The 21,068-nt window shown below is 42.7% G+C and overlaps 1 protein-coding gene across 5 annotated transcripts in view; it reads left to right on the plus strand.

Annotated features, from left to right (window-relative positions):
• LOC101026589 (cytochrome c oxidase assembly protein COX15 homolog) overlaps nucleotides 1-21,068 on the plus strand; it is a 62,201-nt gene that overhangs the window by 1,795 nt on the left and 39,338 nt on the right. For 2 of the 5 annotated variants that reach the window (XM_009215140.4, XM_021943576.2), the window contains exons 2-8: nucleotides 857-1,038; nucleotides 3,008-3,130; nucleotides 3,417-3,603; nucleotides 7,289-7,456; nucleotides 10,335-10,416; nucleotides 12,930-13,084; nucleotides 14,976-15,089. In XM_009215140.4, the coding sequence (XP_009213404.2) occupies nucleotides 857-1,038; nucleotides 3,008-3,130; nucleotides 3,417-3,603; nucleotides 7,289-7,456; nucleotides 10,335-10,416; nucleotides 12,930-13,084; nucleotides 14,976-15,089 (1,011 nt within the window). Of the gene's footprint in view, nucleotides 1-856; nucleotides 1,039-3,007; nucleotides 3,131-3,416; nucleotides 3,604-7,288; nucleotides 7,457-10,334; nucleotides 10,417-12,929; nucleotides 13,085-14,975; nucleotides 15,090-16,702; nucleotides 17,101-17,447; nucleotides 17,607-19,016; nucleotides 20,662-21,068 lie in introns of those variants that run through there. The other 3 variants (XM_003904109.5, XM_031652132.1, XM_003904110.5) reach the window with 3 other exon arrangements.

Here is a 21,068-nt window from a genome sequence, read left to right on the forward strand (position 1 = left end):
TTTTTTTTTGAGAGGTGGAGTCTCGCATCAACGCATAGGCTGGAGTGCAGTGGTGAGACTGGCTCACTGCAACCTCCGCCTCCCAGGTTCAAGTGATTCTGCCATTTCAGCCTCTCAAGTAGCTGGGATTACAAGCGTACGCTACCACGCCCAGCTAATTTTTGTATTTTTGGTAGAGATGGGATATCACCATTTTGGCCAGGCTGGTCTTAAACTCCTGACCCAAGTGATCTCCCTGCCTCGGCCTCCCAAAGTGCTGAGATTACAAGTGTGAGTCACCACACCCAGCCTTTAGATTTGTGTAAGTACATTCTGTGAGGTTCACACAATGATGAAATTGCTTAAGAACGCATTTGGCAGAACATGTGCCCCTGTTGTTAAGTGATGCTTGACTATACATTACATTATATTAAGGGCTGTCCAGTGTGCTGTGGGAGTGACCTATTGCAGACCTTAAAGAGCCTGGGAACAATCCCAGAGGAGGTGACATGTAAGCAGAGATCTGCAGTAGGTATTATTAATCAGGCGAAAGGAAATGTACAAGCCAGGAAGAAATGTTTAAAGACCTAGAGGTGAAAGAAAATATTCCATATCTGTAAGTAGAGTGAAGTCTGAGGGAAGTATTCAGAGATGAGAAAATTCATGTAGTTGGGGATAGGTTTGAGTGAGGCTAGATTTGAAACCAATTGGAAAACCAGCTGGAAGGTTGATGCAGTAATCCAGATAAGAGATGATGACTTACCAAGACATAGCTGTGGGGATGCTACGGTACTTCACCCTAATCAGAATGGGGTTGAGTGTGGGTAGCAGCCATTCCCTGTTTAGCCAGTTGTAATTTGTCTATCTTGATCTTTAGTGTGATTGCATCAGGCGCCCTTTGAGGCCAGGGCAATACAGCACCATCTCTGAAGTAGCTTTGCAATCTGGAAGGGGTACAGTGTCGCTTCCCTCAAAGGCTGCCGAGCGGGTGGTGGGCCGATGGCTCCTGGTCTGCAGTGGAACAGTGGCTGGAGCAGTTATTCTTGGTGGAGTAACTAGGTGAGTAATTTGCTCATAGTGAGTCAGGTATTTTGATCATAAGTAGAAGCACAGGTTGACTGAGGAGAAAGGAATTTTTTTTTTTTTTTGAGACAGAGTCTCGCTCTGTCGGCCACGCTGGAGTGCAGTGGTGTGATCTCGGCTGACTGCAACCTCCGCCTCCTGAGTTCAAGCAATTCTCCTGCCTCAGCCTCCCAAGTAGCTGGGACTAGGCGCATGCCACCATATCCGGCTAATTTTTTGTATTTTTAGTAGTGACAGGGTTTTACCATGTTGGCCAGGCTGATCTCGAACTCCTGACCTCAGGTGATCTGGCCACCTCGGCCTCCCAAAGTGCCAGGATTACAGGCATGAGCCACCGCGCCCAGTTGGAGAAAGGAATTTTACAGAGCATCTAGTCTAGCTCCCTTATTGTACAGATGGAGAAACCGAGGCCTTAAAGAAGGAACACGTCTGATGGCTTGCCCTGCTATAGAACATTTAAGTGTTTTATTAGTAGGAGCCTTCTATAAAGACTGGTTTATGTCTTAACTGGTACCTGTGCATTGTTTGTGTATCTTTTGTCTTTCAATCAGAGTCCAAGTTTGTCTCAAAACTTTTTTTACGGTTTGTTTGAATTAAACCCAAAGAAGTTCTGTGCATCACAATCGGTTCATGTTTCTTAGGTTCATTTAAATCTTTGAAAAGACTATAGATTTAGATATTCCTCCCTTTCCCCCTCTTTTAGTTGCTGAGGAAACTCGAGTCATTTGTCCTATGGTTATGCACAGTCTAGATTTTGCTGATTGCATAACTATGTGATATTTAACATGTTCCTTTATCCCCTCTACTTCCTGTGAATGAGTAGTTGTTTGATCAGATTCAAATTGGGGATGAGGGAGCAAAATACTTCAGTAGGTGAATAGAACATTCATGAATATCTGGTGTATGTTATAGATGTTAACAGCCATTAATTACCATCGCCTGGATCCATTGTTTCATTAGCATAGTAAAATTGTAACATTTTATTAGCTCAACTCTAAAAAGCTTTCCCTCATCATCAATCTGGATATCCCAAGGTATAATTTGTATAGGAAAGGCAGGATAAATACTTAATTCTTCTTTCCCTTTATTTACCAATTTTCCAAATAATAAATTGGTCCCCCAAATCCTCCAAAGGCAACAAATAAAGCATTTGGATTTTTAAGGCTTATTATGAGATCATCGGTTCAAACACACTTGATAATGTTTCAGTTCGTTGTGATGATGGTGTTAGTGATTTGCTCAGATTGTCCCATCTTTAGTCAGTGGGCATCTCCTGAAATTGGCTTTAGTGACTTTTTGGCAGGGCCCTAATTACCTTTGATAGCTTCCTTCCTTTCTAGCGTGACAAGATATTCCAAGCTCATCTTGTACATTTCTTGCCTCAGGCCTAAAATCAGCCTTTTACTTTAGGAATCCTAACTCCTTTTGGTGAAAAAGTTTCTGGTTTTAATCAAATATACCTTCCTCAAATTCTCTTCACATCCCACATCCCTTATTTCAAAATACCTTATGTGTTATATAGGTTGTTATGAGCAAGTGCAACAAATTTGAATGTATTGTCTTTAAATTCACCCAAGAATCTAAACCGGTATACATGTAACAGATCTCTTTTCCTTGGGTAAGGAGTGTTGGTTATGCATTTGGAACAGATTGCTTTGGCTGTAGGGGTTGAGTTTGCCTGTCAAGGAATGCTAGTGAAAGAAAGAATTGGGGAAAAAAATAAAAAAGAAAGAAAAGGATTGAGAGAATATAAGGGTAAATAAATTTGTACCTGATGGCAGCTGTTTCTGACAAAATTCTAAGCAGTGAGAGAGAAATGTCTCAAAAGAGGAAACAATTGTGTTTACCTTTAACGAGGTTAAGTTCAGATCCACTTGTTGCTATAAACCTTTTGTGAGTAATCCAGCCTTACACATACACCCCAACATTTCTTTCCCATCCTAAGGCTGACGGAGTCTGGCCTCTCGATGGTAGATTGGCATTTAATAAAGGAGATGAAGCCACCTACAAGCCAAGAGGAATGGGAAGCAGAATTCCAAAGATACCAGCAATTTCCAGAATTTAAAATGTAAGTATGAAAGAACATTAGGTAAACATCCCAGTAGGCCCATTTGATCTTTTGCACTTAAACCCTTCAGAATGGTTAGATTATTTCATGATCTTTGGTTCAGTTATGTTTAGTCAGCTTCTCTTCTAAGCCTCCAAATCCAAAGTCATCCTGAGGTCGTTGATGAGGAAGAGGGCAGACCTACCAAGTTGCAGGACTGAGAAAGAAAGTTTTTGCGTTCCATAAGAAAATAAAAATCAGAAGGATGTTTCCTCCTTCTTCTTTTTCGACTTTCCATTTCACCCAGCTTGAATCATGATATGACACTGACAGAATTCAAGTTCATCTGGTACATGGAGTACTCACACCGAATGTGGGGTCGCCTTGTAGGCCTTGCGTACATCTTGCCTGCTGCCTACTTTTGGAGAAAGGGCTGGCTCAGCCGTGGCATGAAAGGACGTGTTCTTGCCCTCTGTGGCCTCGTCTGCTTCCAGGTAAGATTTATTCGAGGTTGAGAAACTAGACATGCTCCCAGGAGCTTCCTAGTTGGCATTTTTTTTTTTTTTTTTTTTTTTTTTTTTTTGCGACAGAGTCTTGCTCTGTCGCCCAGGCTGAAGTGCAGCTCTGCCTCCCGGGTTCACGCCATTCTCCTGCCTCAGCCTCCCGGTAGCTGGGACTACAGGCACCCGCCACCACACCTAGCTAATTTTTTGTATTTTTAGTAGAAACGGGGTTTCACCATGTTAGCCAGGATGGTCTGGATTTCCTGACCTCATGATCTGCCTGCCTCGGCCTCCCAAAGTGCTGGGATTACAGGCGTGAGCCACCGCACCACGCCTGGCCCCTAGTTGGCATTGTTTTTAAGGAAATAATCTGAGTCACTTTAATAGAGTAGGTAAGAGCATGCATTTTAGTGTCACAGGCCTAGCTTCAAGCCCCAGCTCTGACACTTAGTAAGGTAAATTACCTAACCTCTGAAAGCTATGATTTCTTTACCTGTAAATGGGGATAATAACAGTGCCACCATGTACAGTTGTGTAAATTCTTTTTTTTTTTTTTTTTTGAGACAGAGTCTGGCTCTGTCGCCCAGGCTGGAGTGCAGTGGCCGGATCTCAGCTCAGTGCAAGCTCTGCCTCCCAGGGTTACACCATTCTCCTGCCTCAGCCTCCCGAGTAGCTGGGACTACAGGCGCCTGCTACCTCACCTGGCTAGTTTTTTGTGTTTTTTTTTTTTTTAGTAGAGATGGGGTTTCACCATGTTAGCCAGGATGGTCTTAATCTCCTGACCTCATGATCCGCCCGTCTTGGCCTCCCAAAGTATCCCGGCCCGCGGGATCGTCGAAGCAGGCCCTGGAGGAGGGAGTGGGAATTTGGGGGACAAGAGACACGAGAAACGGAGACAAGACAGTGCTCTGATCAAGTCTCGTTTAATGGCAGTAATGCAGTGCCTTATATACACTTGGAGGGGAAGGGGTTGGGCCAGAGGTGGAGATGATCTCATCGCAGAGGGCGTGACCAAGTAGGTATTGGTTTCTCTGGTCGAAGGTCATGTTGCACCTGCGCTGTCAGTTGGTAATTTTCCCGGGCGCGGGATGGTGCCTGCGCTACAAAGTAACAATTTTCGCAGCCGCGGGGAAAAACAAGTGAAGAAGCAGCAGGAAGAGCGCCATCTTTTATGAGGTATTGATACAAAAGAGAAACAACAAATCTAGGGAGGAGGTAGAAGGTGGAAAGGAATAGAGCTCGGGCGTTTAATCATTATTATTTGCTATGGCCGGGGCGCGCAGCTCCGGACACCAAAGTGCTGAGATTACAGGCTTGAGCCACCGCACCCGGCCCAGTTGTGTAAATATTAAATGAGATAATCCATATTTAAAGTACTTAGCTTTGTGCCTGGAATCAGTAAGCACTCAGTAGTATATTTTCATGTGCTGCAGGAAGTAGTTTGTTTCCCATCATAGGTGCCTCCCTAGGTTCTTGTCTCTTCCCTTTTTCTAACTTGTCTGCTGTAAGAAAGTGGGATCCCTGTGCTAGAATGCTACAGAAGCATACAGGAAAATTCCAAAAGAGAGAAACACTTTGTGGGATGAAAGATTATAGAATATCCATGTAGCTGAGAGAGATTCATATATAAATGGCAATTAAAATCATGTAAGTTGAGCGCCTCTTAAGGAAAGATTCCCACAATTAGCAGGTTAGTACTGCTAGGATGATGGAAAAAAAAAAAAAAGTTGGGTGAAACTGAGCCAGGAATTAAGAGAGAAGACACATAGGAGTATTTGGGTCAAGGTATAGAGATCCTAAAGGAGATTATCAGAGCATCAAAGAAACATCATCAAAATTTAATCAGGAGGAAGCTAATTGGTTAATTTAACTCAGAAGTGGTAAGAAAGTGAGCCAATTAGAAGGGATTAAGGCCGGGCGCAGTGGCTCACATCTGTAATCCCAACATTTTGGGAAGCTGAGATGGCTAGATCACTTGAGGTCAGGAGTTCCAGACCAGCCTGGCCAACATATTGAAACCCTGTCTCTACCTAAAATACCAAAATTAGCTGGGCGTGTTGGTGTGGGCCTGTAGGCCCAGCTACTTGGGAGGCTGAGGCAGGAGAATTGCTTGAACCTGGGAGGCGGAGGTTGCAGTGACCCGAGGTTGCACCACTGCACTCCAGCCTGGGCAACAGAGCAAGACTCTGTCTCAAAAAAAAAAAAAAAAAAAAAAAGGGATTAAGGAGGGAGATGAGAGAGAAGAAATAGAGGCAGCAGAAACAGGTAATCGTTAAACATTAATCAAAGTCTAATAGTAACAAGAGAAAGGCAGGTAGAACAAAATGAAAGTTAACATTTTAGAATTACAAAAATGAGCCAACACTGAAAATGGACTATTTGGGAGGCAGAAATTGAAGATGTCAGATGAGGTATGGGAGAAGAAAGTGGGCTAGTAAATCACACTGTGTATGTCTTCATCTTTCAATGTCTCATGCAGTTGAAATCAAGGTAATTAGAATATCCAGGGTAATCTTGAAAGGGGAGAGAAATGCTCAAAAAGATTTCCGGAAGAGTATATATTTAGAAGTGGCAGAATCCACCTCTTTGACCTGATTCTACTGAGCTGGGCAAGTGGGGGTGAAAGGGCTGTCTGATCTCATATGATTGGAACTGACAGTTGTTTGGTTAATTGAAAAAGCCAGTTAAAGCAGAGAATCATAGAATATGATACATACCATAAACTTTTAAGCTTAAATCTGTACGTTCATTACCAGCTTTTAAAAAATCAAGGCCTTTTCTTTGACTATGCATCCCCAGATTGGCCTTCAACTGCAGGTTTCTTATATCCCCATAAACTGTGCTTTTGCTTAAAGAGGAGTGGGAACTTAGATATTTGCAAAGCAATCTGCATGCAAAACCTTACTGATTTTTATGATTTTCCCCTGAAACTTTTATAATTGTCTTATTCCAACCTAACTTGATAGTAGATGTTTTTAAGCATTTACCTTAAAGTTTCTCCAGAACATTCAATCTAGTTTTATGAGATATATCCATGGACCTTTTTTTTTTTTTCTTAAAGCTCATCAGCTATTGTTAGTGTTAGTGTATTTTATGCATGGCCCAAGACAATTCTTTTTCCAGTGTGGCCCAGGGAAGCCAAAAGATTGGACACTTCAGATCTAAATAGTAGTTAAGTATTAATGGTGATATCTGAAGAATTGTGGATAAGTCATGAATCCTGGGACACTGCATATTGGGGAGGGTATGGAAAGAGGAGGGGTGGGTTAGAGAGTACTCCTGTTAGCTCACTTCTTCCGTAAAGTTGAACAGATTAGATTAGGCTGGGCATGGTGGCTCACGCCTGTAATCCCAGTACTTTGGGAGGCCGAGGTGGGCGGATCACAAGGTCAAGAGATCGACACCATCTGGCCAACATGGTGAAACCCCATCTCTACTAAAAATACAAAAATTAGCCGGGCGTGGTGACAGGCACCTGTAATCCCAGCTACTCAGGAGGCTGAGGCAGGGGAATCCCTTGAACCCGGGAGGCGGAGGTTGCAGTGAGCCGAGATCACACCACTGCACTCCAGCCTGGTGACAGAGCAAGACTCTGTCTCAAAAAAAAAAAAAAAAAAGAAAGTTGAACAGATCATTTTAACCTTGTTTTGTTTGCTCCATCTCTTGGGGATTCTAGGGTCTCTTGGGATGGTATATGGTGAAAAGCGGACTAGAAGAAAAACCAGACTCCCATGACATCCCTCGGGTCAGTCAGTACCGCCTCGCTGCCCACCTGGGATCAGCCCTGGTTCTTTATTGTGCCAGCTTATGGACCTCGCTCTCACTGCTGCTCCCTCCACACAAGGTAAGAGTTGTGTGCAAATATGTCTTCAAGACCCTGCTTTCAATTCTTTTGGATATATATCTAGAAGTAGAATTGCTGAATCATATAGGAGGTGAATATTTTGCCAACATTTTCTATTGGGAAAGGTGAAACAAATTGAAAAATAGATTGGGAGGGAGTACCAACAACAAGAAATATCCCAGTCACTTTATGTCTGACGCCCAGAGGGGATGGCGGATGGCAAAGTGAGGAAGATCAGAACAGAGGTGTTTCTGAACTTCTGGTGTGGACAAGAGCCATATTGTATTGTTTGTTAAATGGGGACCTGCCAGTTAAGTCTAATAATATAGTAAACCTTAGTGATTTTGTCTGAAGTATTTTTCTGTTTGCTGATTAAAGGAAAATACTAGCTTTTCACTTCATGCTTTGATTTCAAAGCAAGGTATGACATATTTTTGAGACCTTCATTAATAATAGAGGTCTCAAGACACCACACCCTTATAGGACATTTTTTTTGCCTAGAATTTTTTTTTAAATGAGGCTTGGCCAGGCGCAGTGGCTCCCGCCTGTAATCCCAGCACTTTGGGAGGCAGAAGCAGGCATATCACCTGAGGTCAGGAGTTTGAGACCAGCCTGACCAACATGGAGAAACCCATCTCTACTAAAAATACAAAATTAGCCAGGTGTGGTGGCGCATGCCTGTAATTCCAGCTACTTGAGAGGCTGAGGCAGGAGAATTGCTTGAATCCGGGAGGCAGAGGTTGCGGTGAGCCAAGATGGTTCCATTGCACTCTAGCCTGGGCAACAAGAGCGAAACTCCATCTCAAAAAAAAAAAAAAAGAGTCTTATATTAGGTATTGAAATCATGGGTTGACCTGAGTAAGCTGTTCCTGGAGAAAAGTTTGAGATGACAGCAGGACTCTTGAGTCGAATCATCCGTTAGCTACTTGGAGCCAGTAGCTAGATTCCAGTAAGGACCGGACATGTTGTCTTGGCAGTCATTCCCACAGAGAAGCCAAATTGGGTTGAAATATTGATATAGTAGACAACCACTGAGTAATTCCACATCTGAAACATAAGGAATTATTTGAAAGTCTCCTGACTTTCAAAGCCAAACTTCTTTTATTTATTTGAGATGGAGTCTTGCTGTGTTGCCCAGGCTGGAGTGCAGTGGTGTGACCTCAGCTCCTGCAACCTCCACCTCCCGGGTTCAAGCAATTCTCCTGCCTCAGCCTCCTGAGTAACTGGTACTACAGGTGCACACCACCATGCCTGGCTAATTTTTTTGTATTTTTAGTAGAGACGGGGTTTTGCCGTGTTGACTGGGCTGCTTTTGAACTCCTGACTTCAGGTGATCCACCCGCCTTAGCCTCCCAAAGTGCTGGGATTACAGGTGTGAGCCACCGTGCCCGTCAAAGCCAAACTTCTAAAATGAATTCATTTTAATTCAGACTTCTAAAATGAATTCATTTTAATGGATTCATTTTGTCTGCATCTATAGCTGTTGCTTCCTGACAATCTATTCCTTCTTTTCAATCCCTGTAATTATCTTCCTCACCCAACCCAATACATACACACTTTCACATTTACCCACACTTACACATAAACCCACACACTCTTGCTGCTGAAATTGTACTCTTAAAGATTACTGATGACTTTATCAATTAATTGTTTTTCTCTGTTTGTTTAGATTCACCTAATTACAAAAAGGATTTGAGATGCTAGCCAATGAACCATATAGTGCTATGCTGTCGAACACAGTAGCTACTAACTACATATGGCTATTTAAATTTTAATTAATTAAGGCTGGGCACGGTGGCTCACGCCTGTAATCCCAGCACTTTGGGAGGCTGAGGTGGGTGGATCATTTGAGGTCAGGAGTTCGAGACCAGCCTGGGCAACATGGTGAAACCCCGTCTCTACTAAAAGTTAAAAAATTAGCTGGGCAACAGTGGCATGCGCCTGTAATCCCAGTTACTTGGGAGGCTGAGGCAGGCGAATCACTTGAGCCTGGGAGGTGGAAGTTGCAGTGAGCCAAGATTGCACCACTGCAACCCAGTCTGAGCGACAAAGTGAGAAAAAAAAATTTTTAATTAAATAAAATTAACTTTATTTACATAAGCTTTTTGTTTACTTAAACTTTATACTTAAATAAAGTTCATTTTTAATTTAATTTTCAGTCATACTAGCCATGTTTCAAGCTCTTCTTAGGTAGATGATAGAACTTTTCCATCGTCACAGAAAGTTCTATTGGACAGTGCTGATCATATGATATGTTAGTAATGATACCTAACTTTTCATATAGAGTGTAAGCCATTTGAGGGTAGCATTCTGACATAACTCCTTTGTATCTTTATAGTAACCTGTTTATAAAGTTCTTATTCATATTTGATGATTCACTGATTAGTATTAGAAGTTGATGGTATTAAGAATAAAAACATTTTATCAAAAACACTAAATGCAGGAATCTCTAAGCATTTTATGCAATTTCGATTCTGACTATATTTGCTAAGCACTAATATCACACACATGAAAATCCAGTCCTGATCTTAAGCTACATTCTTTCAACCATGATGAAGCATTGCTTCCTGAATAATGTAAATCATTCAGATTTTGAACAGATACATAATGAGTACCTATGTGCCAATCACTAGGCTAAGATTGCTGTAGTAAAAAAGATGGCAGTTCCTGCCTTCACAAAACTTGTGGGGTAGAAGTATAATTACAATAAAATACAGTACATGTTGGAACAGAATATCTGCCAGAAGTACTTAACTTAGTCTAGGGGTCAGAGAAGCTCCGATCTTAATTTGTCACTTGGGTTTGGCCTTGGAGATCTTTGGTGCCTCTCATTGTTCCTGAAACACAGTTTAACTGAATGATGTTTTTTCTTGTTTAGTTGCCTGAAACCCGTGCACTCTTATGGTTGAGACGATTTGCTCATGGAACAGCAGGTCTGGTGTTCCTTACGGCTCTCTCAGGTAGGACTCAGCTTATCAAAGATGACCTGTTTGCATCGCACTCTAAGCTGGGACCTCTTGCCTAACGCTTTGCCTCGTCCTCCTGCATCTTTATATTTCCTTTTCACATCTGTTTCTCTCATTCCCACTATCTTCACCCACTGTTTCCTGTTCCTTTCTCTCTTCCAAAAATTCTATTTTACTGTCAATTGAACAAAAATATTGAACATCTACCTAGATCCAGATGGCTTAGGTTCAAATCCTGGCTTCACTACCTGTGAACTGTATGACCTTTGCAAGCTCTGTAACCTCTCTGGGCCTTAGAGACCTTATGTGTAAAATGGAGATTATGACAACAGTATGACTGCTAAATGTGAAATGTGTAGAATAGTTGTTAGCATGCAGCAAAGGCTACATAAGTGTTAGCTGTTACTATTATATAAACATTATTGTTATCATCACATTACATCAAGATGGGTCAGACAAAAGGCTTGCCCTCAGAGATGGTTGCAGGTGGAGAGTTCATTAGCACAGAGAGACCAACACAGGATTTTTTCATTCTTTTTTTTTGAGACCGAGTCTCACTCTGTTGCCCAGGCTGGAGTGCAGTGGTGTGATCTCAGCTCACTGCAACCTCTGCCTCCCGAGTCCAAGCAATTCTCGTGCCTCAGCCTCCCAAGTAGCTGGGATTACAGGTGCACGACACCACGCACAGCTAATTTTTGTACTTTGAGTAGAGAGGGGTTCTCACCATGTTGGCCAGGCTGGCCTCCAACTTCTGACCTGAGGTGATCCACCCGCCTTAGCCTCCCAAAGTGCTGGGATTACAGGCATGAGCTACCACGCCTGGCTTTTTTCATTCTTTAAACCACACTTCCACCTCTGCTGCTCTCATTTGAGAACTGCACTATCCAGTAGAGGAGTCCGTAGCCTCATGTGGATATTGAAACTTAAATTAATTAAGGTTAAATAAAATTTAAAATGTAGTTCTTCATTCACACTAGCAACATTTCAGATGCTCCATAGGCACATGTGGCTAGGGGCTAGTGTATTGGACGGCGCAAATATAGAACACTTCCACTCTCACAGAATGTTCTATTGATAGCACTGCTCTGGAATAAAAATAATACTGATTCAAACCAATGAGCCACTCAGCACTTTTATTTTTGGCAAAGAGCATGAATTTTTGCTTCATAAGGGACGTTTTAAAAAAATATGGAGTGGGTTGGGCATGGTAGCTCACACCTGTAATTCCAGCACTTTGGGATGCTGAGGCAGGTGGATTGCTTGAGCCAGGGAGTTCAAGACCAGCCTGGGGAACATGGTAAAACCTCATCTCTACAAAAAATACAAAAATTACCCATGTGTGGTGTTGTGTGCCTGTAGTCTCAGCTACTCAGGGGGCTGAAGCCGAAGGATTGCTTGAGCCCAGGAGGTCGAGGCTGCAGTGAGCTGAGATTGCACTGCTGCACTCCAGCCTGGGTGACAGAGCAAGACCCTGACTCAAAAAAAAGAAAAAAAGGCCGGGCGCGGTGGCTCATGCCTGTAATCCCAGCACTTTGGGAGGCTGAGGCAGGCGGATCACCTGAGGTTGGGAGCTTGAGACCAGGCTGGTCAACATGGTGAAACCTCGTCTCTACCAAAGGGCGGGCACCTATAGTCCCAGCTACTCGGGAGGCTGAGGCAGGAGAATCACATGAACCCTGGTGGCAGAGATTGCAGTGAGCTGAGATCGTGCCACTGCACTCCAGCCTGGGGGACAGAGCCAGACTCCGTCTCAAAAAAAAAGAAAGAGAAAAGGGAGTGTGACCCAAACATTTCTGGATTTTCTTTGATAATAAATAATAGATCAGACATCCATTAATTCATGAATACCCTCTTTATTTGTTTATCCAGGATTTAGTTTATAAGTTTTGGGATTTTTCTCACTTCCATGTTCAGTCAACAAACATTTATTGAGCATTTGGGGAAGACAGATAATGCACAATGGAAACATAATGTGTTTGATGATATTTAGTGCCATGAAGAAAAATAAATTAGGGTCAGGAGACAGAAAGTGTGCTAGGGGAGTACCATTTTATATAGGATCATCAAGCGAAATCTCTTTGGTAAGGTGACATCTGAGTGGAAGCTGGGGAAGTAAGAGAGTCAGTCATGCAGACATCTGTGGGAGAGCATTTCTAAAATAAATCAGTAGCACTCAGTGGCGGGGTCAAGAGGGCATCAAAATCACTAAGGGAATTTTTCTAAGCTAGTAAGCCTCTCCCCCTCCCCCCACACCGCAGCCTCTACTGCACTTCTCTAGAGGAAGCAGAATCTTAGGGTGGGAGCAGGTAAGGATGCAGAGATTTGAAGTTTCCATGGTGATTGTGATGTGTCTTCCCTGTTGGAGAACCTCTGTTGTAGATCTTTCTATTGTTCTCTGACTGTTCCCTTAGTTTAACTCAGGGATAACAGACTTTTTCTATGTCAGAACTAGTATTTGGTCTCCTCTTCTTCTCATTTTAATAAATACCATTTACCTTGGAATACAGGGGCTTTTGTGGCAGGGCTAGATGCTGGGCTTGTTTACAACTCCTTTCCCAAAATGGGAGAATCCTGGATCCCAGAGGACCTCTTTACCTTCTCCCCCATCCTGAGGAATGTTTTTGAGAATCCCACCACGGTGCAGTTTGATCACCGGATTCTGGTAAGTGTAGCTGGTGGGTACCTGCCAGAGAGCATAGGAGCCTATCATAGGCTTTGGGGTGTCAGTGAAGCACTGATGGCAACACTGACAGAGTAAAGCAGGAACTATACTTTCTGCTCTCTTTGGAGAAATTTTAGGACCATTTCTCTAATCTAATGTCTTTGTCCTCATTACTCACCCCTGTCCCCCCGACCCCCTACCCCAGCCAAATTCTAGCTTTCAGGACATTGCCAGCTTCTTAAAGTTCGAATGTGCCTTTTACCACTTGGCAAGTGATAACCTCCCTCAATCCTGCACCTACCTAGAAAGTCATTTCAGCAGAAATGTGGTTGAGTAGAGAAGAGAATGCAGAGACCATAGTTGCTAAGCACATAGCTCTCGGAGCTAAACCAGAAGCTCAAGGAGCCAGGAGCTTCACTAGTTACTTTTCATTCTGTTTAAGCTAATATGTTTTGAGGTTCTGCTATGGGCCATTTAAAGATTAGCTTGGAGGCCTGTGTGTGATGAATTGGAGTGGGGAAAGATGAGCAGTAAGGAGACTGTGAGAAGCATAGTGCTGCTGTGCGATGCCAGGGAGAGCGATGGAGATGGGGCCTACATGGTGGGAGTGGGACTTGAGAAGAATGATGCATTTGAGAGAGAATTTAAAGGAACAGAGGCTGGGCACAGTGGCTCACACCTATAATCCTAGCACTTTGGGAGGCTGAGGCGAGAGGATTGCTTGAGCCCAGGAGTTTGAGACTGCAGCGAGCTGTGATCACGTTACTGCACTCTAGCCTGGGAGACAGAGTGAGAGCCTGTCTCTTAAACAATTAAATTTAATTTAAAAATAAGAGCAGGGGGCACAGTGGCTCATGCCTGTAATCCCAGCCCTTTGGGAGGCTAAGGCAAGAGGATTGTTTGAGCCCAAGAGTTCAAGACCAGCCTGGGCAACACAGGGAGACCTCATCTCTACAATAAATAAATAAATAAAGGAAGAGAGTTAATAAGATTGGCTGTCAGGAATGAAGGTGAAGAAAGATCAAGTGAAAGTCCAAAGTGTCTTCTGTAGCATGTCTAAAACATGACTTATAGCGATGGGGCCATCGGAATGAGTGTGGAGCTAGAGGTGGGAGGATGTCATCAGATGCAGGCATGTTGAGCGTGAGATGAGAGCAGCACATCCAGAGAGAGGGGGCCAGAGGACTCAGTTGTCCAATGGGGGCTGGGCTGAAGCGTGTTACCTGGTGTGGGCTGAGTCCCCACCTGCACACAGTATCTTAGCATAAGTAAAGCCTGGTTGAAATTGTCATTGTGGACAGCTCTGAAAAGGAAATGATGTGAAATAAATGTAGAAATATGATAGAAAACATTCTCCCTGATACCGTGGGAGAGGAAGGGGACCATTATTGCCAGTCCTGGACCCTTGTTCTGAAGAGATAGGAATGAAAATGAGACTTTAGGTCTTTTTTAGCACCAGCTGGCAGCACCAGCACTTTCTCCACTCACAGCCCAGGAAAATAATAACCCTCATGTGCTGGGGTCAGCCCTGCTTTAAGAATATAGGATTAGAGATACGGTTAGGGATAAGGACGCAAAGAGTGACTTAAAAATGAGAGGACACCCATATTGGAAAGTGGATGAGATCACTGAGAGCGAGGGTGTATGAAGTGGTACATACAGCATCTTAGGTGGATCCCTAGGTGATACCGATGTTTAAGTGGCAAGCAGAAGAGGATGGTGGAAGAGACAGCCTGTGGAGAAGTAATCAGGGTGGGACTGCGGGGAGGTTCTCTGTGACTGGTACAGGAAAGTACTTCATGGTTGCTGAATGGTTCTAGAGGAAGTACATGTAAGGTGAGTAGAAACCTGGCACTTCTATCTAATGTGATAGAATCTTTCTTCCCTGCAGGGAATCACTTCAGTCACTGCCATTACAGTGCTCTACTTCCTCTCTCGGAGAATTCCCCTTCCTAGAAGGACCAAGATGGCAGCAGTGACTCTGCTGGCTTTGGGGTATACACAGGTATAAACCACTTCTTTTTGTTCTGACAGTATCCCCAATACAAAGTTAAAAAAGGGGCAGGGCACAGTGGCTCATGGCTGTAATCCCAGCACTTTGGGAGGCTAGGTGGGCATATCACTTGAGCCAGGAATTTGAGACCAGCCTAGGCACCATGGCAAAACCTCATCTGTACAAAAAAATAAAAAATTAGAGGCATGGTGGTGTTTGCCTGTAGTCCAAACTACTCGGGAGGCTGAGATGGGAGGATCACCTGAGCCAGGGAGGTTGAGGCTGCAGTGAGTCAAGATCACACTGCTGCACCCTAGCCTAGACAACAGAGTGAGACCCTGTTTAAAAAAAAAAAAAAAAGAAAAGTGACAGACTAGGAGAAAATATTTTTCCGTATTTATAATAAATTTAAAAATTAATAACTGGAAAATAAGTAAAGGATATCAATACACAATTACCACGAAAAGAATGATTAATGACCAGTAAACATGAAAAGCTGTTCAGCTTCACTCATAATCAAAGGAGCAAATTTAAAAAATTAATACCATTTTGTGCCCATCAAATTGGAAAAAAATGAAAAAAAAAATCAGGTATTGCCATGGGCATAGGAAAATGGATACCTTCAGATATTCTTGGTGAGAGCATGAGTTAGTACAGTTTTTCCCAGAGGGCAATTTGGCAATATCTTTTTTTATTTTTTTTGGAGATGGAGTCTCACTCTGTCACCCAGGCTGGCAATATCTTTTAAAAGTTAAATGGATAATTCTTTGGCCCAGCAAATGGACTTATTAGTGTCTGTCCTAGAAACAGTCCAATGCACAAAGACTTTTATATGAGAAAATTCATCATAGAATTGTGGTAGTGAAAAATTGGAAACAACCTAAACAGTTAAAAAAACTCTGGGCTGGGCACAGTGGCTCACGCCTGTAATCCCAGCACTTTGGGAAAGGCCAAGGTGGGTGGATTACTGAGGTCAGGAGTTCGAGACCAGCCTGGCTGACATGGCAAAACTCCATCTCAACTAAACAATACAAAAATTAGCTGGGCGTGGTGGCACACACGTGTGATCCTAGCTACTCGGGAGGCTGAGGCAGGAGAATTGCTTGAGCCCTGGAGGTGGAGGTTGCAGTGAGCCGAGATCATGCCATTGCACTCCAGCCTGGCAGACAGAGTGAAACTCTGTCTCAAGACAAAACAAAACAAAACAAAACAAAAAACAAAACTATGGTATATCCATACTATGCGATACTGCACAGCAGTTTAATAAGATCTCAATACATACCGTATATTGCTAAATGAAAAAAAGCAAGTGATAAAACAATATGTTTTTTAAAAGCACAAAACTATATATTTCTCTATAAACATATTAAAGTACAAGGGTGCAGAAACTGGTAACAGTGACTACTCTGGGGAACTGGGATGGAATGAAGGATAATTAAGGGGAATTTTAGGGTTATCAATTTTGGTCGAATTTCTTTCATTGTAAGCATATTTGCTTGTGAAATTAAAAATGTGTGCTCTGATAGGAGGATGTGGAGGTTTGTGTGTGGTTATCCATGCCTGGTCATTTTCAATGTGAACTTTGGGTTACTGCCTTTCCTATTGCCTTCTTTCCTTTGTGACAGGTGGGCTTGGGCATCAGCACGCTGCTGATGTACGTCCCAACTCCTCTGGCCGCCACTCACCAGTCAGGCTCCTTGGCTTTGCTCACTGGTGCTCTTTGGCTGATGAATGAACTCCGAAGAGTCCCAAAATGATTCTTAGAGGACCAGCTTCTTGGGACTGTGACTGCTTTTGAGAGCTCTTCAGAGATCCTAAGAACTTGGGCTTTTCTACGAGATGACCTTGACATACCCAGTGGTTTCCAAATGGTCAACTTACTTGAAAATTTTTTCGTGTTTTGAGATAGTCACTGGATCAAGAATGCATTAAGTGTGGTTACCCTAAAGGTTCCCTGTAAATCTGCTTTTCATGTTGAAAATCAGTTTTAATGTAGAGAAAGAAATGTCTGCCATTTACTGCCTAACAGGCTTTGCGTCAGGTTTTTCAGTGTTGGCAAGCCCTTCGTTCTACATGGATAATTTCTGTCTCCTTGTTCTCCTGAGTCCTTAATTCTGCCTAAATAGAATTTCTTTATGATCTTAAGTTTACTTCCATTAGGTGAAGATTGAAAGGATAGGATAGACATACCCAAAGTAGCCAGCTGGTCTTCAGCAAAAAAAAAGCTAATGTCTTCTAATATCCTGATTTTCAGAAATGGGGAAATTGCAGATTTTGACAAGCTTAATGTGTATATGTAGCAAAATGGTTTGTAAGTACTTGGAAAAGGAGGTAGTCGCCAAATAGTTGCCTTTTTTTTTTTTTTCTGAGATAGTTACTCTTGTTACCCAGGCCAGAGTGCGGTGGTGTGATCTCAGCTCACTCTGCAACCTCTACCTCCTGGGTTCAAGCGATTCTCATGCCTCAGCCTCCCAAGTAGCTGGGACTACAGGCACAAGTCACTATGCCTGGCTAATTTTGTATTTTTAGTAGAGAAGGGGTTTCACCATGTTGGCCAGGCTGGTCTTGAACTCCTGACCTCAGGTAATCTGCCCACCTCTGTTGCTGGAAGTCAGGGACCCCAAACGGAGGGACCAGCTGAAGCTGCGGCAGAAGAACATAAATTGTGAAGATTTCATGGACATTTATTAGTTCCCCAAATTAATATTTTTATAATTTCTTACGCCTGTCTTTACTACAATCTCTGAACATAAATTGTGAAGATTTCGTGGACACTTATCACTTCCCCAATCAATACCCTTGTGATTTCCTATGTCTGTCTTCAATCTCTTAATCCCATCATCTTCATAAGCTGAGTAGGATGTATGTCGCCTCAGGACCCTGTGATGATTGCGTTAACTGCAAAAATTGTTTGTAGAGCACGTGTGTTTGAACAGTATGAAATCTGGGCACCTTGAAAAAAAGAACAGGATAGCAGCAATGTTCAGGGAACAAGGGAGATAAGACTTTGGACTCTTGACTGCTGGTGAGCCGACAGAACAGAGCCATATTTTTCTTCTTTCAAAGGCACATAGGAGAAATATCACTGAATTCTTTTTCTCAGCAAGGAAATCCCCGAGAAAGAGAATGCACCCTGAGGGTAGGTCTATAAACAGCCACCTGGGAGGCGGCCGTCTTTTATGGTCAAGGGATGAGATAAGCCCTGGTCTCCTGTAGCGCTCCCAGGCTTATCAGGATGAGGAAATTCCCACCTAATAAATTTTGGTCAGACAGATTGTCTGCTCTCAAACCCTGTCTCCTGATAAGATATTATCAATGACAATGCATGCCGAAACTTCATTAGCAATTTTCATTTCGCCCCATCCTGTGGTCCTGTGATCTTGCCCTGCCTCCACTTGCTTTGTGATATTTTATTACCTTGTGAAGCATGTGATCTCTGTGACCCACACCCTATTCGTGCACTCCCTCCCCTTTTGAAAATTGCTAATAAAAACTTGCTGGTTTTACGGCGTGGGGAGCATCACGGAACCTGCCAACATGTGATGTCTACCCCGGACATCCAGCTTTAAAATTTCTCTTTTGTACTCTTTCCCTTTATTTCTCAAACCAGCCTAGACACTTAGGGAAATAGAAAAGAACCCATGTTAACTATCGGGGGTGGGTTCCCCTGATACACCTCGGCCTCCCAAAGTGCTGAGATTCCAGGCGTGGGCCACCGCTCCCAGCTAGTTCCTCTTTTGATAAGGATGTTAACATTACAAGGTCAGAGAGAGGAATGGAATCGACGGTATAAATTGGTTCCTGAGAGGGTTTCCTAACAACTTTGTAATAAGAAAAATATGGCCTTGATGGTGTAGTACATGGACATCTATTCAGATATTTAAACAAATTGTTGACTGCTGAATTAATGTGATTTTGGTCTCTATTGATATTTCATAGGGCTCTGTCTTATTTAACTTTATTTTTAAAATCAGTGATTTGGATGAAGGTATCAGGAACATCTGATTTGAGGATGCAGCAACCCAATATTGCTAATATAATAGATGACAGTGGCAACTGAAAACAGTCCCAGAGTGACGCCATCGAGAAGAAAGTAAACAGATTAGAAATATACTCATTCAAATTAAATAAGTTGTAGAAGTTTGGGCTGAAGAAACCTGGCCTTATATCATTTCATATGAAAAAGACTTGAGGATTTCAGTTGTCCTCAGGTTCAATATGAACCAACTAGTATTCATGTTGTTATTATATAACACAGAAAAATTAGTGGTACTTCAGGTTTTATCAGTAGAAGTGTCACAGCCATAGTCAGAATACCCCTAACATGTTGCATTGCACTCTGGGTACCAAATTTAAGCAAGATATTGATGGCCACTAAGTGTGTATCCAGAAGAAGAGACCAGAATGGTGATGAGTCCAGAACCCCTATCACACAGGGAATAGTTGAACGAACTGGGGATATTTAACTGGAGAAGAGAACATCTGGGGAGAGAGCAAGATTCCTGTCTTTGAGAAGTTGAAGCTATCTCATGCAGAAGAGGGAATGAGCTTCCATTGTGCTGCAGACCTGGCAGCAATGGGTGAAAGTTGCAGGAAGTTAGTTTTAGTTCTGTAGAAGGCAAGAGTAGGGTAGACAAATCAAATGCTCTGGGGTCAGGCTGGTGGAGACAGTAACACTGGCGAGCAGGTGCCCCAGCTCAGACTAAACTACTGAGCTTTGTTCTGCTGCTGCTGCTCTACAGGTCCAGGGTTGTTAGATTTCTGGGTTTTTGTTGCTTTTTGAAATAAGGAAAATAAGTTTATCTTAAGTTTAGTTTTCCTTGGATATACCTAGATTCCATACAGTGACAAGATAAATACAAAGGGAGAACATCTGGATTTCATCCTTGACCTTATTTACAAAGCAAAAAGAGATGCTGGATTCAGATATAAATGTTAATTTTACAGTGTTTAAAGTACCAAATATTCTTTTTTTTTTTTTTTTTTTTTAAAGAAGCCACATATCTATATTTTTCTGTGACAGCTTTCAGTTAAGTGTTGGGAACTAATTTCAAGATTTTAAAAAATGTTATGCAGGCTTAACATGTCTGAGAGCCATAAATGACCTAACGTTTTCCATTTTTAATCTCTGAACTAGGTGATCTCAGTTTTCTTTCAACTCCAGTACTCTGGAAGTTTCTGTGTGACCTGTAGTGTACCATTCTCAGGTAGTGATATGGTTTGGATGTTTTGTCCCCTCCAAATCTCATGTTCAAAGTGTGACATTCAGTGTTAGAGGTGGGCCTAGTGGGAGGTATTTGGTTCATGGGGGCGGATCCCTTATGCGTGACTTCGTGCCATCCCCATAGTAATGAGTGAGTTCTCACTCTGGTTGTTTATGCAAGAGCTGGTTGTTCAAAAGAGCCTGGAACTTCCTCCTCTCTCTCTTGCTGTCTCTCACCATGTGACACAGTGGCTCCCCTTCCCCTTCCGCCATGATTGTAAGCTTCCTGAGGCTCTCACCAGAAGCAGATGCCAGCGCCATGTTTCCTATACAGTTCTATGCAGAACTGTGAGCCAAATAAATCTCTTTTCTTTATAAAAATTGTCAGGTACTTCCTTATAGCAACGCAAGCGGACTAACACAGGTGATTCTTAGCAAAACAGTTTGTCAATTTTTCATAAATCCTGGACCCTGGGTGGGCTTATGCTATTGCCTAGAAGAAATTCCCAACTTCTCTCTTAGTTGAATCTTAGAAAAATCCCAAAACCCAAGCCTCATATAAGACCAATTAAGTCACAATCCCTGGAGGCAGTAAAAGGCATATTTTTAAAGTTCCCCAGGTGATTCAAATGTGCAGACAAGTCTAGGGACCACTGGCTTAGGTCCTAATAGCCTAGTTACCTTAGAAAGTTCTTACTAGCTTATTCCCATTCCCTTCTAATATCCACCCTACCTTATCATTTGATCTGCTCTGTTGATCCTTAGTATGTTAGTAAGATATGGTGTCT

The sequence above is a fragment of the Papio anubis genome, chromosome 11 (assembly GCF_008728515.1).
Source record: "Papio anubis isolate 15944 chromosome 11, Panubis1.0, whole genome shotgun sequence".
In the NCBI taxonomy this organism is placed as follows: Eukaryota; Metazoa; Chordata; class Mammalia; order Primates; family Cercopithecidae; genus Papio; species Papio anubis.